This window comes from Ooceraea biroi, chromosome 10 (genome assembly GCF_003672135.1).
Source record: "Ooceraea biroi isolate clonal line C1 chromosome 10, Obir_v5.4, whole genome shotgun sequence".
NCBI lineage: Eukaryota > Metazoa > Arthropoda > Insecta > Hymenoptera > Formicidae > Ooceraea > Ooceraea biroi.
In genome coordinates this window covers 9908790-9926430 of record NC_039515.1, presented here as the reverse complement: position 1 = coordinate 9926430, position 17641 = coordinate 9908790, and the positions used below count along the sequence as shown (strand labels likewise).

General features: G+C 31.7%; 3 protein-coding genes across 9 annotated transcripts in view; 1 reads left to right on the top strand and 2 right to left on the bottom strand.

Moving 5' to 3' along the window:
- Positions 1-6872: 6872 nt before the first annotated feature.
- On the bottom strand, positions 6873-11805 carry LOC105278894. 3 transcript variants are annotated; one of them, XM_026973252.1, is made up of 3 exons: positions 11357-11805; positions 7654-8717; positions 6873-7028 (listed from the first exon to the last, which is right to left on the bottom strand). In XM_026973252.1, the coding sequence occupies exons 2-3, from the start codon at positions 7942-7944 to the stop codon at positions 6882-6884; spliced, it is 438 nt and encodes a 145-aa protein (XP_026829053.1). In that variant the 5' UTR covers positions 7945-8717; positions 11357-11805; the 3' UTR covers positions 6873-6881. The 3 variants fall into 3 exon arrangements, with proteins under 3 accessions (XP_026829053.1, XP_026829054.1, XP_026829055.1); XM_026973253.1 differs by having other exon boundaries at positions 11467-11805; XM_026973254.1 differs by lacking the exon at positions 6873-7028 and having other exon boundaries at positions 7564-8717; positions 11467-11805.
- LOC105278893 (protein Tube) lies at positions 10235-13286 on the top strand. Of its 5 annotated transcripts, XM_011338332.3 has the most exons (5): positions 10253-10635; positions 11786-11965; positions 12115-12284; positions 12456-12638; positions 12735-13286. In XM_011338332.3, exons 1-5 carry the CDS (start codon positions 10508-10510, stop codon positions 13019-13021), a joined length of 948 nt encoding a protein of 315 aa, XP_011336634.2. In that variant the 5' UTR covers positions 10253-10507; the 3' UTR covers positions 13022-13286. The 5 variants fall into 5 exon arrangements, with proteins under 5 accessions (XP_026829048.1, XP_011336634.2, XP_026829051.1 ...); XM_026973247.1 differs by having other exon boundaries at positions 10235-10635; positions 12456-13286; XM_026973250.1 differs by having other exon boundaries at positions 10529-10616; positions 12456-13286.
- Positions 13287-14495: 1209 nt separating this feature from the next.
- The window catches only part of LOC105278895 (cytochrome P450 4C1), a 77696-nt gene continuing 74550 nt past the window's right edge, over positions 14496-17641 (bottom strand). The window contains 2 exon segments of the mRNA XM_026973257.1: positions 14496-15411; positions 15478-15657. Coding sequence (XP_026829058.1) covers positions 15227-15411; positions 15478-15657 — 365 coding nt within the window. The 3' untranslated portion in view covers positions 14496-15226.

Sequence of the window (17641 nt, the reverse complement as noted above, 5' to 3'; positions counted from 1 at the left end):
CTCTCGCCCTCTCACTCACTCGCCCTGTCGCCCTCTCACTCACTCGCCCTGTCGCTCTCTCACTCACTCGCCCTCTCACTCACTCACTCACTCACTCGTTCTCTCGCAAATATATCTTTTCTCACTCCAACTTCTTGCACTACATCGTGTCGTACACTTGTCGTACACCGACCGGCGGAGTTGCTGTCCGTATATCCGTGTGACTTACACATGACGGTCGGGTCGAACGAACTGTACAAACGACGATGACGATGACGTCGACGTTTCTTAATCGAAAATTTGCCAATTTCAGACTTTGCATCGCCATATCTCCGCTCGTAGGGCACGTAGAAGAAAAATGAAAACACTTTTATTACATAATTCGACCCCAAGCTATCCATTGAGCCTACTCTGAACTTGATCCGTTCAGCGGTTATTGAGATCTAATAATCTGAGTGTCTGCGAAAGCGTCGCTTCGCGTAAATAAAAGAGTCACGGTGCGGTCTTGCTGCGCGTATACTTGGCGCGAGACACTACCGTGTCTCTTGATGTTCTTTTTACAAGCTACGTATCGTGTCTGTGTGCGCGCACCGACACATAGATTGTGTACGTCGCGAGACTATCTTCACTTCATCTCTATAGCCATGCCACGGTCCAACATGCTACCAAACAAGTGTCAATGTAGAGTTTCTGGCATTAGTGAATATACCACATATGAATATGCCACGAGCACGATAAAGTTGCGGGTAAGAGACGAACATAACCTTTTTTGTTTTGTAATAAACTGATTGTATTATTACCAATCAATTTTATGTCCGTAAAATCTTTCACCATGAATATTTATTTATAACATTAATTTCATTATAATATTGTTGTGCATGGATTACAGTCAGATGTGCTGACACATATTTAATCTTTAATATTATTAACCTCTGACATCATCTTCATATCGTTTTAATAGATACAAATAATTTTATAATAAAATTGTTAGTCTAAAAGCAAATAGCACTCTACTACCATAAAGATATAATAATATTAAAGCTTAAATATTTGTGTCAGCATAGCTCATTTGTAATCCATGGACAACAATATTATAATAAAATTAATATTATAAATAAATATTCATGATAAAAGATAATAAAAGACGGACACACAATATTGGTTGTTAATACACTCAGTTTATTATAAAACAAAAAAGGTTATGTTCATCTTTTACCCACAATCTTATCGTGCTGATATTATTACAAATACATTGCATCATAATGTTACTATAATGTTACATTGCAATATTTCTTAGGGCGGACATTTTACTGTTGCTGCAAGCTTGCAACAACGTTGTCGAAACATTTCGTAACTTCCATGCAATATTACAATCTTTCAATGTAAGGTGTATGCAATGTTTCTGGAATCTTTCAGTGCTGTATGGGAATATATATGGTATCTCACTCTATCGTATTATTATATTATACAGGGTATCGACTTTTGATTATACTATATAAGGTGTCCGATTTTAATTGACCAACCCGAAAAATCTGTATTTGTGATTCGAAAAAAATTTGACACGATACATTAGACTTTATTTATTCCGATGATTAAAATGTGAAAATAAAATCTGTTAAGCTATATTAATTCGCATTCCTCTTTTAACTTTCTTATTACTCAATTATATTATAATATACAGGTCTCATTTTAATATATATGGTATCTCACTTTATCTTATTATAATATACTGAGTGTCGACTATTGATTAGAATATATAGTGTGGCCGATTTTAAGTAACCAATCCGAAAAACTTCTATTTGCGATTCTAGAAAAATTTGACACGATAAGTTAAACTTTATTTATTCCGATGATTAAAATGTGTAAATAAAATTTGTTAAGCTATATTAATTCGCTTTCCTCTTTTAACTTCCTTATCAGTCAATATATTTTTCTTTTAATAAATTATTCTAATATACAGCGTGTATCGCTTTATTTTCCACTTTCATTGAATAATAATATACAGAATGTCCTATTGTAATTATAATATACGGAGTATCCTATTTTAATAGATTACCAACAACAATCTTTATTTGTGATTCTATAGAAGGTTGAAATAACAAAAGTTATTCAGTCCGATGAAAAAAATGTAAAAATGAAATTCCTTTATTAAGCTATATTAATGCTTTCTCTTTTAACTTCTTTATCAGTCAAAATCACTATTACAATTAAGAATGTTATTTAATAAGAGGACCACTTTACTACTTTAATGGAGCAAGATTATACTGTGGTTTGTTTTACTTGATATTATAACATGCATTTATTTCAATCGTAGGTTCTTTTTCAAAAAAGAAAATTCATTTGTGAAGATGGTTAGAAAACAGACTTCTACACAAGTCCGAAAAGTAATTGTGAAAGACATCGAGAAAGGTATTTCACAGAGGAAAGTAGCAGCAAATGTAATGTAAGCAAGATTCAAGTGCAAAAGCTATAGAAAACATTTCAAAAAACAAGTTCAATTGCGAACAGAGCAGGAAGAGGTAGAAATCGGGCAACCATAGATCGAAATGACTCTCGTATTCTATGAAAAAGTAAAAAGGATCCATATTTAACGGTACGAGCTAGTAAAGAGAACCTTCAGCTGGATGTATCATATAAACCAATGTGGCGAAGACTTCGAGAAGCGGATTTGCACAGCCGATTTGCAAGAGAACGGCTCTTGATCAGCAAACGAAATAAAATAAATCGCTTGGAGTTTGTGAAAAAGTTTGCAGAAATACCAATGCCAACTTTTGAAGGAAAATTCTATAGTCCGATCAAAGTAAATGTGATGATAAATAAAAGTCGGTTTGGTCACTTAAAATCGGTCGACATCCAGTATATTATAATAGAATTGAGTGATAAGGAAGTTAAAAGAAGAAAGCGAATTGATATAGCTGAGCAGATTGTATTTTCACATTTTAATCATCGGAATACATGAAGTTTAATTTATCGTGTCAAATTTTTCTAGAATCGCAAATAGCAAGTTTTTCGGTTTCGTCACTTAAAATCGGACATTCTATATATTCTAATCAAAAGTCGACACTCACAAGTAACACTACCCAAGTGCCACTCGCCGATTTTCTTGAAACTTTGCACACACGTAGTACATAGAAAAACATTAGACACATGTCTTTTTATTTGTGCTAACAACACTTTTTAAGGTTAGAAAACGCATTCGAAAATTTAACACTCTATAGCACAATGGTAACTAACGCTACTCCTGAGCGTTATTCTCTTACAGCTTTTACAACATTACTCTATTATGATTTCATTGTCTGAATGTTTGGTATTAATTTTACGAGATTCGGAATGGCAGATTTAAAATCGCGGATTGAAATCGCCGAATTTTCAAAAATGTATTCAAAGTCAGTTTCAAAGAAGTGTTTTAGACCCGTGATTACGATTGTGGTAACAGTTATATCAATCTAGAGGTGAAGGATGAAAAATGGCAAATTCAATATGGTGCATCCAAAATGGCGGACCCAAATTCCAATTGTTTTAAATTAGTTTCAAAGACCATTTTTGTGGTGGTTTTCGAGGTTTACAATGTTAATAGTAGTTTGACAAAATTTCAAATTTCATAAACCTGTCTTCAGCAGATTAAATTGCTTAAAATTTCGTTAACTTGATTTGTTTGTTTCCGTCATTTAAAATATTGTCAAACTACTATTAACGTTGTAAACAGTGATCTCGAAAACAACTACAAAAATGGTCTTTGAAACTAATTTAAAACAATTGGAATTTGGGTCCGTCATTTTGGATGTACCATATTGAATTTGCCATTTTTCATCCTCCACCTCTAGATTGATATAACTGTTACCACAATCGTAATCACGGGTCTAAAACACTTCTTCGAAACTGACTTTAAATAAAAGTTTTGAAAATTCGGCGATTTCGGTCCGCGATTTTGAATCTGCCATTCCGAATCTCGTAAAATTAATGCCAAACATTCAGATAATGACTGTGTTCGGCAGAAAAAGCTGCTTTGCAACCGTTGTAAAATTCGTGAATATGATTTGCGTATGCTTTTAGATTCAATCAAAATTAAGCGCATACGCCAATCAGATTCACGATTTTTACAACGGTTGCAAAGCAGCTTTTTCTGTCGAACGCAGCCAATAAAATCATAATAAAGTAATGTCGTAAAAGCTGTAAGAGAATAACGCTCAGAAGTAGCGTTAGTTACCATTGTGCTATAGAGTGTTAAATTTTCGAATGCGTTTTCTAACCTTAAAATGCGTTGTTAGCACAAATAAAAAGACACGTGTCTAATGTTTTTCGATGTACTACGTGTGTGCAAAGTTTCAAGAAAATCGGCGAGTGGCACTTGGGTAGTGTTACTTGTCAGTATATTATAACTCTTTCTGCCACCTTCTGTAGTGTTCGCACTTTGATTAAGTGTGAAAAATGTAAGTAACAGCTAATATATACATATAGCTAATGTCTATGCGGATGATCTGAATCAGAAGAGGATGTCCATTGTCGTCACTCTGATTCTAGGCTCTTTAGTGATATGTATAGGAAAGGGGAAGGGAGGCGGTACGGAAGAGATACTGAGGATATTGAAGAATAATGGGAGTGGGGAGAAATGGATAAGATATTTCATACTACAAAATGTGTGAAATCACAACAAAATTACCTTTTTAAAAAAAGGTACAAAAAAGCGCCAAGTATACGCGAGCGAAAAAAGAACTCTACAAAATTAATGATATCAATAAATTGCGCCAACTATGAAAATGAGTATTTATGCAAATCAGAAAATCTATTACTTTATTATTATCTATACTACATACAGACACATGCATATATACATACATAGGTACACAGTTGGAAAATTTGTGTTTTCTTGTTAAAAAATATGCCGGTTAACATTTTTGTGTTAAATATTTAATACATTCATGTGTTAATTTAACATGTTGCTGTTGTGTTAATTCAACTCAAGTGTTAAATTTTTAAAACAATTAATTTTTCAACAAGAAATTTTTAAAACAACTAAAAAAAAGTGTTAAAATTACTCATTGTGCACCTATTTTTAATTTTACACAATAGATATGTTCCGTATTATTAGTGACAAGTTTTATCTCTTAAAGTGTACAGAAAACTATGTTGAGAGTAAAGATGTATGTAAAAATAACTTTTTTTTCGAGTTAATTTTATCATTAAAAATATGTTGATTTTACATAAACTTTATTTCAAATTATTTCGCAGTTTGCATTCATTTTGGGTTCAAAAATTTACATAATATTAGTGTCACCATTTAACATATCCATATTATGTTAAATTAACACAAAAATTTATGTGGACCGTTTGGGACATGTGATATCTATTAAAAACACAAATTTTTCAACTGTGTATGTACATGATATCGACTACAAATGCGGAAGAATTATTGCAATACAAATAAGTATTTTTGCAAAATGCTTGGCGCTGCTAAACCGAATCAATATGTTAATTAGTAATTAAATCCTTATAATCTGAAGATTATAACAATTTTCTTACTATCTAACTTACATTACAAACAAACAACTTCTTAAATTCGACTGAACTGACAATTTATTAGATGGTAAAGTTACACATAACCAGCCTCCGAATAGCCGGATTACAGGAGCCGCCACATTCTCAGCTGGTTGAATTTAAGTTGTTTGTGTACATGTCAACTCCTAGCGAATTAACGACTTTACTTTGATTACATAACAAAATTCGGTGAAGCACATAAATATGTCTATATGTTACGAATTTAGTTAAAGTTATTCTATACTTAATTCTAATGTCACGCACATACATACACGCGCGCACGAGAAAGAGAGAGACACACGCACATGCACGCACGCATCCACAAGAGAGAAAGAAAGAATCATCATTTAACATATTGATTCGGTTTAGCAGCGCCAAGCATTTTGCAAAAATACTTATTTGTATTGCAATAATTCTTCCGCATTTGTAGTCGATATCATGTACATATGTATATATGCATGTGTCTGTATGTAGTATAGATAATAATAAAGTAATAGATTTTCTGATTTGCATAAATACTCATTTTCATAGTTGGCGCAATTTATTGATATCATTAATTTTGTAGAGTTCTTTTTTCGCTCGCATATACTTGGCGCTTTTTTGTATCTTTTTTTAAAAAGGTAATTTTGTTGTGATATTAATTACTCAAATATATATAATATAATAATAATTCAAAATTTCTATTAAATAAATAGCTATAAATTGTGATCAATTGTTATAAATATTATGTTTACTGCATAAATGTAAAGAATGCCTTAATATTATTTATACCCACTAAAAAAACCTCACAAAGGTGAAGACATACGCCAAGTAGAAAGTCCCAACTTGTATACAACAAAAAGTTTAACAAATTATTTATTATAAAAATCAAAATTAAATATGACATCAATTGTTAACTATAATCAAGTACTGAGAAGCAATTCAGTTTGAGTATTTTATCTAAATATTTCTCATGCATACTCTCTTATCGCATAACGACATTGAAGTACTTGGCGTGCACGGGTCGCAGTGGTCATGTATTCTTGTAAATTTGTACAGTATTTTGCTTTGTAATGTATCTTGTATCTTGATTTTCAATAATGACTCATACATCTTTTTAGTTAGAAAATATTAAAATAAACACATTTACAATTGTACAGACTAGCAAAGTGATTATAAATATCTCTTTTCATTACTTACAAGTCGATACAAATAATTAAGATGTAAAGTACAGATAATAGGTAGATCAGTTTTGTTTATTTTAATGTGACCCGGGCACGCCAAGTACTTCAATGTCGTCATGCGATAAGTGAGTATGCATGAGAAATATTTAGATAAAATACTTACATTGAATTGCTTTTAGGTAAAATACTCAAATTGAATTATTTTTATGTACTTGTGTTTCTGAATTGAGTATCTAATAAGGTGTTGCTAGATGGACACAATAGATATTTTGATGAAAAATTGTACGAGGAACGTATTCTTCGATAAATACTAATACAAAACAATTTATCTTCTACTGCATAACGTCTTGCCTGAAATAAAATTCAAATAAAGCAATATTAGGGTACAAGAAATATTAGGATACCACTTGACTACTTTAAAATAATAATAAGTATATAATTAATTAATAATAAATATTGGAGAAATAATATTAATACGGTGTATTATTCAAATATTATTCAAATGAGTATGTAAAAACATTAGTATTGCAGAATTATATTTACAATTATTTTAATTTTAATTTATTATTACAATTAAAAAATAATACTATACATTATATATATATAATATATTTATATAACGATTATAATTCATACTTGATTGAAGAAAATAAATCATACTTGATTGAAAAATGATTAAATTTTAAATTTAATATAATACATTTAAATCACTTACCACAATTGCAAGAAATATCAGTAAGCTCCTATTATAATACAATTAATTAAAAATGTTAATTTATTGTACTTCTGATACATGTATTCAATTCAATTATAAAATGATAATTTGCGAAATGTATAGCTGTTTATAAAAAAATGTTATACAAAATTTGAAAAAAAACAATAACTAATAAGTGATAAGTTATATTTTATTAATTGTAATAACATTAATTGTAATGACATTATTAGGAATTATTAGGAACGTATGGAAATTTTATACCTGTGGTGCTACATTATTGTTTCTCAATACTATGTCTATAAATTGTTGTTGCATCGCAGATGCAGTTTTGTCAATTCTTCCTTTATTGTCACTTGTGCATAATGTCTGTTCACTGTTCGTGATGTATTTTTTTCTTTTTATTTCGTTGACTATATTCTTCAAACGTCTATATTTTTTCTTTAATCGTAATACATTTTCATATAATATTCTGGGTTTGGAGATAATAAATTTTTTCTTATGATTTCTCTCTGAGATGAGGTTTTGCACGTAATACTTTACGCTATATTGCATTAATCATTTCTTGCTGTTGTTCTAATCGCTGTTCTAGTTTGCTTTCAAATTGTTCTTGTTGTTTTTACATTAATTTCATTTATTCGTCCATTTAAACTTCTAATAAATTATACTTCTCTTTACAGGAATATACATATATGTGCAGAAGAATTTTATCTTGTTCTTTGCTTTGAGATGTCACGTTGAAATCAGTGATTTGCATAGAGCTGTGAACAGATGATTTGGAATTAATTCTACTAGTATCTATATATCTCATAGATTGTTCATACTCGTCTAACAATGTCAGATCTTGAGCTATGAATGGATTCCTTCAACATGTCCAATGTCTTCGTGTCAGCAATGTTGATGCTGTTAGATTTATATTCGTTACTGTTTTGCAGTTTGTAACAGTTGCAGCTTGCCACAACTTTGCACTTCTTCATTATTTCCTCTTTTTCATTTCCTATTTCTATTTCAGATACATATTATGATAAAGCTTATAAATGTAGTCGTTGTTGTATTTGCAATATGTTTAACATTATCTTCTGGCACATATAGAAAAGGAATTGCAGTTCATAATAAACATCGTCCCACAAGAGTGATATTATAATCACTTTCACGAAAGTGCTTAGAACACATTCGTAATTTTTGTATTTCGCTTTCTTGTAATACAGGTGTCATTTGTAAACTTTGCAATCACTGCACTCTACGTTCCATTCTTTTTCGAAATCTGCGATGGTATTTTTTCCCAGATCCATATCCAGGAACACAGTATGCTCTTCCTATCATTTTCTCTGTAAGATTTAATAAGTTAATATTTACAATACTGTACTTTCAGATTCAGATGTGTATATCTAATGACAATTACCACTATTATTAGAGGAAAGGCGCCGAAACTGACATAAACCTTCTAAAGAGACAAACCTCTATTTCTCAGAAAGTAAATGTCACACTTTATCAAGACTAATATAAACGCGATCTATTTAGTTAGTTAACGTATTAAGAATTCATAGTTTATATATTTCTTGTTTGTTTATATGTTAAATGAGCTTATATCGAGTTCTTGAAGTTTTTTTGTCGAAAGTTTTTTTTCTATAAATTTTCTATAAGTTCTTTGACAAATTATGTAGTTTAAACAACGGTAGTTAACTTTTTTATAATCAAGTTCTTCTACATGCTTCCCATACAGCACGAAAACATTTCAGAAATATTTCAGAAGTATTTCATCTGACAGATGAAAGCATCTCATAAATATTGCAAAATGTTTCTGCAACAGTTATGAGACAACTCCGGAATAGCAAAATGTCCGCGACACTTGCATTCAAAACCTTATAGAAAGGTTGCTGAAAGGTATAGATCAATCTGCAACCTTTCTGAAATATTGCCGAAAGATTATTAAAATAGCTGAAATCTTTTTAATATATTACTAAAGGTTAATTGAAATAATTTTGAAACTTTCCTATGATGTTGCACACAAATTACAAAGCTCTGATTAAAATAAATTGAAAATACTTCAGAAATTATATTTAAATTTATTATACGAGTATTCAGAAGATTGCAAATACTAAAAAGTTATAATAAAAATGATATATAAAATGTATTTATTATTTTTATTGTACGTTTTTATTTAATATTTGCAATCTAATTAATATAATAAATATGATTTCTGAAATATGCTTAATGAAAAAAATACATAATATATATAAGATGTATATAGATATGTATATATATCTATATATATAAGATATATAGATATACACATACATAGCTAAACCAAGTATTCACCAAGTTTCCCTTTAAAAAGCGTGAATTGTTGGCACATTGACAAAGAGCCATTCTTATATTATATATTTTCCTTTTTGTTCCTCCAAATAGTTGATTAAAAGGAAAGAATTATATAGATATATAATTCTCTGTTCAACCAACACTTACAATATATTTGAAAGAAAAAAAGGATACGTGAAGATAATGCATTTTTTTGTCAACTGGTTAGCTTCACTAAAGATCGAATACTTGGTCTAGGTATATATATATATAATTTTACTTTTTACAATATTCACATTTTTTCAAATTTATTGCATGTGGTAGGTTTTAGAAACATTTCTGTTGCAACATTTCATATAACATATTGCGGAATCCTTTCAGAAATGTTGCATATGAAATGTGAAATCTTGAAATGATTTTAAAACCTTCCTGAAAGCTTTCTGTATTAATCGGTGCTGTATGGGTTGTAGCTTTCTAAACATATTTTATTTTTATTTTTATCTTTATTACTTTTTTTACGATATGAGTTCAAAGATTTAGAATTTAAATTTGAGAGTTTGCCGTAAACCGGCATACTCTAGAGCTCGGCAAGATTTGCACGCGATGGCCGATTTTCAGCTAGCTCCACCTTCCGCTATTCCCCTTACCTCGGGGTTCAGAGTGCAGCCTACAAGCTGCTCGAGGCTCAGGATCGTATGATATGCATATATCAGCGTATATTTCCAATAGCTTTCCACGTCACCCGTGAAGTACTATTATTGACGTGTTTTTTTGTTACTTTTGACGTGTTTCAAAGATTGCACACGCATCGCTTGAAGTAATGGGTCCTACTATCACAAAATCATCGAAATTTGAAGATTTTATTGATATATGCATGTCATACGGTCCTGAGCCACGAGCAGCTTGTCGGCTACGCGCGGGACCCCGAGGTGAGGAGAATAGCAAGAGGTAGAGCTAGCTGAAAATTGGCCGTATCTTGCCGAGCTGAGTCTATGCATGCGATACATGCGCCAACATAACCTTTGCGATCAACATAACCTAATTTCGATCCTTGACTACATAATGCTCTGCTGCCAGTGATTCGATGTGATTTTTTCAATTGTTACTTAAAATTCTGTTTAATGTTAAATATATTATCACATTTTTAACATGTTTCATAATTTTTAATAAATATGTCGGTGTGGCGTTCAATTTCTCAGAGCTCAGTTTTTATGTGTCTTAGAAAAATGTTATTTTCTTAAAAACTAGAAATGATATTATAAAAAATATAATATTATCTAATAGAAGGCAATTTCTAGTATGTGTGTGTGTGTATGCAAATTTTTATTTCGAACTTTAAGTTAAGAAATAACCCCTAAATACAAAATGGTATGTCAGTATTGGCGCTTTTCCTCTACTATTACAATTGTATTGCTCTGTTATTTCTTCTTTTTGCAAAAGGCTTTTGGCACAAATATATTAGCACCACAGTGTAAGAAAGTAAAATGGTGTAACGAAGCACTTTTAAGCATAAGAATCGTGTGATGTTAGCAGAGTGCTTCGCATAGCGTCTGCACATAGCGCTCAGTTGGAAGCTCACATATAAAGTGTGTACTAGGCGTGTATGCGTGTGTATATCCTCACTATTACTATACACTACTACTACTACTATTATTATACACGCACGTACTTTCAACTGCCAGTGCTTCTAGCGAAAAGTTACGAACTACTTCATTAAAATCACAGGACAGGCAGGCCCGTTACGTTATCTTACTTTCTTACACTGTGATTAGAACTTACTCATTGTGCACAGAACATTATAGAAAGTTATAGAACACTGGAATGTTACAGAACACTGGACTGGAATGACGTGACAAGTTACTTTATCCATAAAATACTTTATCGACTGGAGACTACGCGCCATATTGATACTTAATTCAGATTTCAAGGCACTTACTTTGCGAAGGCAGCACAAACGCTGTCTCCTATAATCCCATAAGAGTTTGTTTGGTGGCCCTAGTGCAAGCGTTTCCAAGACAGATACTCGGATGTTACTCTCAGGCTTTCTTCTTCTTTCCAGTTACTGTTTGGCTTAAATATTGTCTCCTTTAATTCATAGATATTTGCTATTAACAATGTCCTGTGCTTGTGTGTGTGTAAATACGGAAATACAAGATTTGAAACCTGCCGAGCTGCACACATTAGGAATTATATTAAACTATTCTGATTCCTGGAAAAAATTAATGGTCATCGTTCCTGCAGAAAGAAATGGTTTTAAATTTAATAATCAACATGTTAGGTAAAATACAAAATGTATGCTATAGTATAATTGTTATTTTACGGAACATTATTTTATTATAATTCTTAATAATGTTCTTTTAAACACTGATGAGCATTAAATTTTTATTTAAGACTGATGATATAATAATTCATATTTTTCTTATACAGCATAATTGAACAAGCAACAGAAACCGATGATCGTAATGCAGCGGAAATATTTATAGATGAATGGAGCACTATGGGAAAAAAGGCACCAACATTAGGATTATTACTGGACCTTCTCATAAAAGCAGAATTATTTAGAGCTGCTGATTATGTATCATGTGATATATTAAAACGTAAGATTTAAAAACATATAATTTTCATTACTTTTATATATTAATTTTTGACATTTATTACTTTATTCACATTATTACATTTCTACATTTATTAACATTTATTAATAATTTTTCTTATTATTATATATTAATATATGCAAATTAAACTATTTTATTTTATTTTGATCACAGAAGAAAAACCAAAGAGACCAGATAAAGGTCCAGCTGCTCCTATTGATATAAGTGATTCATTTATAGAGAAATTATTAGAGGAGCACCAAATGTTACAACACAGTGTACCTACCGATCCTGTGATGTCAGAATCAAACTTAATATTCAATCAAGAGATGTGTCTTGGTGATAAGGCAGATAATGGTATAAATAAAACTGGCATCATAAATTTGCCGGACATGATTGATAATCTTTTAAATTGTGGAAAAACTAGAAATGACTTACTTAAGAGTGTTTCAGATTTAATAAAATTCAGTACTACGAACACTTGTGAAGCAGTGAACAACTACGTGGAACACACATTTGCTTCAACACCTAGATCTGATCCTGCAAAAATTAAGAAAAAGATAAGCGATTCAGTAGAACAACAGTCACCGAACGTAGCAACTCATTACTACGAATACAAGGAAGTATCCTCTCAAGAAATACCAGTATTTCTTAATAATTATAAACAATCCGCGCTAAGTAGTGAAATACTTAATTCATCTAATATTCCACTTTGTTTAAAAGATTTATCTTTAGAATAATATAAAGTTTTAAGAAATATTATGTGCAATTTTATGTAATGCAATATAAATACAGTAATAAATACAACATGAATATTTCAACATTTTTAATAAACACAACTAAGAAAGATATTAAATATTAAAATACAATACTAATCTGGACCGGAATTATAATACACATATTTAGCAAAGATCAAATTCGAAAACTGCTAAGCAGAAAAAAAACATTAGGAGTTTCCAACTAGACGCAGGCACATGAAAGAGAGTATTTATATTATAAACAAAATAAAAGTGTTTGTTCCGCCAGAATAAATTAACAATAATTCTTCCTTTATCGATACACCTGGCAATTTATTAATCGTCAAAGAACACAACGTTTCGACCAGTAGTTTTGGTCCTTTTCAAGTTTGAATGTTCAAGAATTAAATATTACAATGTCCTTTTCTAAAATAAATAATCAATTAACACATACACAGCATAAATATAATAAAAACTAATATAATAAAAACTGATATAATAAAAATATAATAAAAACTAATAGATTAACCACACTTATTGCTAGAAAAAGACACCAATAATTATATCAAGTAACAGATAGGTAATCGGAGAAAAGAAAAGTTTTTATTATATTTATGCTGCGTATGTGTTAATTGACTGTTTATTTTAGAAAAAGACATTATAATATTTAATTCTTGGACATTCACACTTGAAAAGGACCAAAACTACTGGTCGAAACGTTGTGTTCATTGACGATTAATAAATTGCCAGGTGTGTCGATAAAGGAAAAGTTTTTGTTAATTTATTCTGGCGGATCAAACACTTTTATTTTGATTATATTATAAAATAATGTACATATAAATATTATCTTAGTAAAACTATTTTAGTCAAATTAATTTAGTCAAAAATTATGAAAATATTTGTATTAAAAATTGAGAAGTTGTATGTGAGTATGTAAAAAGAGAGGGGTACAATAAATAGTAATACTATATCATGTTATATTTTCATTACATTATATAGTAAGTTGAAATAAATGGTTTCCTCTTAGTGGCTGTTCACAAAATCCTCTCGTGCGAGATTCTCTCATTCTCACGTATCGCGAAAAACTTGGTTCTCCACGCGAGAAAAGTAACAAGTGCAACTGGACCAGCTGCATCGCGTAAAATACGCAGACACATCACGCGCGTGTCACTGTTTATAAATCAGTCATGAGAGCACGCGGACGCTCTTGCGAAATATTTAACGACGATTCCCATCCTTCGTACCTTGTTATATCGAGTCGCGTCAACCATCCTGCGTTGCTGAAATCCTATCCTGCTGAATTTATTGTGTAATTTCAAAACGGTTCAGCGTTATGGTATTAGTGACTCGCCATGGATTCTCGAATGCAAGCCATAAATTATAATAAAAAGTCATGACGTAATGTTGTCTAAACTGCGTTAACTGGTACTATTGTAACTGTTGGGCTTATCGATAAATAATAAGTGCAGCGAATGTATTAATGCTTACAACTGATTTAATGTCACATAAATAACTGTGCTTGTTAAACATAAGTCTTGTATAACTAAATGAACATCGTATAAATCAAGTCCTAATCTCTTATGCGCACGAGGTAAATATAACGCAAGGACTGAACGGTTACGCGCCAAAAGCGATCGAAAAACAAAAACATACATCCACATAGGATCGATATCGATCCTCACTCATCGCTCAGCGCCATCACTCACACAAAAGTCGCATTCACATAACGCGCTCTATTCAAACAGCAAGATTTGAGAATACTCTTTAACAGTAACCAGTAATCCTTTGTTCAGAATAGTACACGTGAACTCACTAAGCAAAAACTTGAGCACTACAGATTTGCGGGCAGCTTGGAGACACAGTAAGAGCAATACAAATTGTAATAAATATACATTGATATTTTATTATCGAGAATATAAGAATGAAAAAGAAACCTTGATTATAAATCAACGCGATAAAAGTGATTAATGTCTAGTATATAAAAAAATATTGTTTTTTCCCTTATCATATCCTAAATTAGACTAGTCAAGAAAAGTACTCAAAGCAAGCCAATCAATCTGAATAAGTATCATGCATATTCCTATTAGACATTCATATGTATACAATAATTATCTTATTTGTGATATTGATTCATGTCATGCGACAATGCACGAAATAATTTATCATTTTTCCTTTAAACATGTTAGGTTTTTATGTATGTTCGTGTTCCTATGCAACTTTCGTTGCGTGTGCACCTTGGACTGGGACAAATTTTACGCGTACCGGGTGCGCAGGACGAAGTATTATATTGCCTGTAAGTCGAACGTCTGCCGCGCGTTGCATGGGCTCCAAATAAAATTTATGCACCAGGAAAGCAACTACAACCTTCATTTCCATCATGGCAAATCGTTGACCTGTTATGAGTAAACGCATTATAATCTGCTTTGCACGCAAAGGAGTACAAGCATTTCGTGGATTACCTATGCAATTCCGCGATCCTGCGCTAAACGGTACATAAGCAAAAGGATGACGATTTTGCACCAGTTCTGGCAAAAATCTATCTGGATCGAACACCTCTGGATTTGGCCAGAATTCAGGATTTTTGTGAAGACTGAGAATGTCAACATACACTTGCGTTCCAGCAGGCACTAGATATGATTCTAAAAATAGCAAAATAAAGCATATCTTACAGATTGTTCTAATAAAAACAGCAATTTGCTGTTTTTATTAGAACAATCTGTAAGATATGCTTTATTTTGCTATTTTTAGAATCATATCTAGTGCCTGCTGGAACGCAAGTGTATGTTGACATTCTCAGTCTTCACAAAAATCCTGAATTCTGGCCAAATCCAGAGGTGTTCGATCCAGATAGATTTTTGCCAGAACTGGTGCAAAATCGTCATCCTTTTGCTTATGTACCGTTTAGCGCAGGATCGCGGAATTGCATAGGTAATCCACGAAATGCTTGTACTCCTTTGCGTGCAAAGCAGATTATAATGCGTTTACTCATAACAGGTCAACGATTTGCCATGATGGAAATGAAGGTTGTAGTTGCTTTCCTGGTGCATAAATTTTATTTGGAGCCCATGCAACGCGCGGCAGACGTTCGACTTACAGGCAATATAATACTTCGTCCTGCGCACCCGGTACGCGTAAAATTTGTCCCAGTCCAAGGTGCACACGCAACGAAAGTTGCATAGGAACACGAACATAAAAACCTAACATGTTTAAAGGAAAAATGATAAATTATTTCGTGCATTGTCGCATGACATGAATCAATATCACAAATAAGATAATTATTGTATACATATGAATGTCTAATAGGAATATGCATGATACTTATTCAGATTGATTGGCTTGCTTTGAGTATTTTTCTTGACTAGTCTAATTTAGGATATGATAAGGGAAAAAACAATATTTTTTTATATACTAGACATTAATCACTTTTATCGCGTTGATTTATAATCAAGGTTTCTTTTTCATTCTTATATTCTCGATAATAAAATATCAATGTATATTTATTACAATTTGTATTGCTCTTGCTGTGTCTCCAAGCTGCCCGCAAATCTGTAGTGCTCAAGTTTTTGCTTAGTGAGTTCACGTGTACTATTCTGAACAAAGGATTACTGGTTACTGTTAAAGAGTATTCTCAAATCTTGCTGTTTGAATAGAGCGCGTTATGTGAATGCGACTTTGTGTGAGCGATGGCGATGAGTGAGGATCGATATCGATCCTATGTGGATGTATGTTTTTGTTTTTCGATCGCTTTTGGCGCGTAACCGTTCAGTCCTTGCGTTATATTTACCTCGTGCGCATAAGAGATTAGGACTTGATTTATACGATGTTCATTTAGTTATACAAGACTTATGTTTAACAAGCACAGTTATTTATGTGACATTAAATCAGTTGTAAGCATTAATACATTCGCTGCACTTATTATTTATCGATAAGCCCAACAGTTACAATAGTACCAGTTAACGCAGTTTAGACAACATTACGTCATGACTTTTTATTATAATTTATGGCTTGCATTCGAGAATCCATGGCGAGTCACTAATACCATAACGCTGAACCGTTTTGAAATTACACAATAAATTCAGCAGGATAGGATTTCAGCAACGCAGGATGGTTGACGCGACTCGATATAACAAGGTACGAAGGATGGGAATCGTCGTTAAATATTTCGCAAGAGCGTCCGCGTGCTCTCATGACTGATTTATAAACAGTGACACGCGCGTGATGTGTCTGCGTATTTTACGCGATGCAGCTGGTCCAGTTGCACTTGTTACTTTTCTCGCGTGGAGAACCAAGTTTTTCGCGATACGTGAGAATGAGAGAATCTCGCACGAGGATTTTGTGAACAGCCACTAAGAGGAAACCATTTATTTCAACTTACTATATAATGTAATGAAAATAAACATGATATAGTATTACTATTTATTGTACCCCTCTCTTTTTACATACTCACATACAACTTCTCAATTTTTAATACAAATTTTCATAATTTTGACTAAATTAATTTGACTAAAATAGTTTTACTAAGATAATATTTATATGTACATTATTTTATAATATAATCAAAATAAAAGTGTTTGATCCGCCAGAATAAATTAACAAAAACTTTTCCTTTAGGCAATTTATTAA

Excerpts from the sequence above, each read along its gene's own strand:
- LOC105278893 (XM_026973247.1), top strand. The coding sequence starts at position 10,508 with ATGGGTCCTACTATCACAAAATCATCGAAATTTGAAGATTTTATTGAT. Across the intron at positions 11,966-12,114 it reads TTTAATAATCAACATGTTAG|CATAATTGAACAAGCAACAG; the intron begins GTAAAATACAAA and ends TTTCTTATACAG. Across the intron at positions 12,285-12,455 it reads ATCATGTGATATATTAAAAC|AAGAAAAACCAAAGAGACCA; the intron begins GTAAGATTTAAA and ends TTTTGATCACAG.
- LOC105278894 (XM_026973252.1), bottom strand. The coding sequence starts at position 7,944 with ATGCAATATAGCGTAAAGTATTACGTGCAAAACCTCATCTCAGAGAGA. Across the intron at positions 7,029-7,653 it reads ACAATAATGTAGCACCACAG|GCAAGACGTTATGCAGTAGA; the intron begins GTATAAAATTTC and ends ATTTTATTTCAG.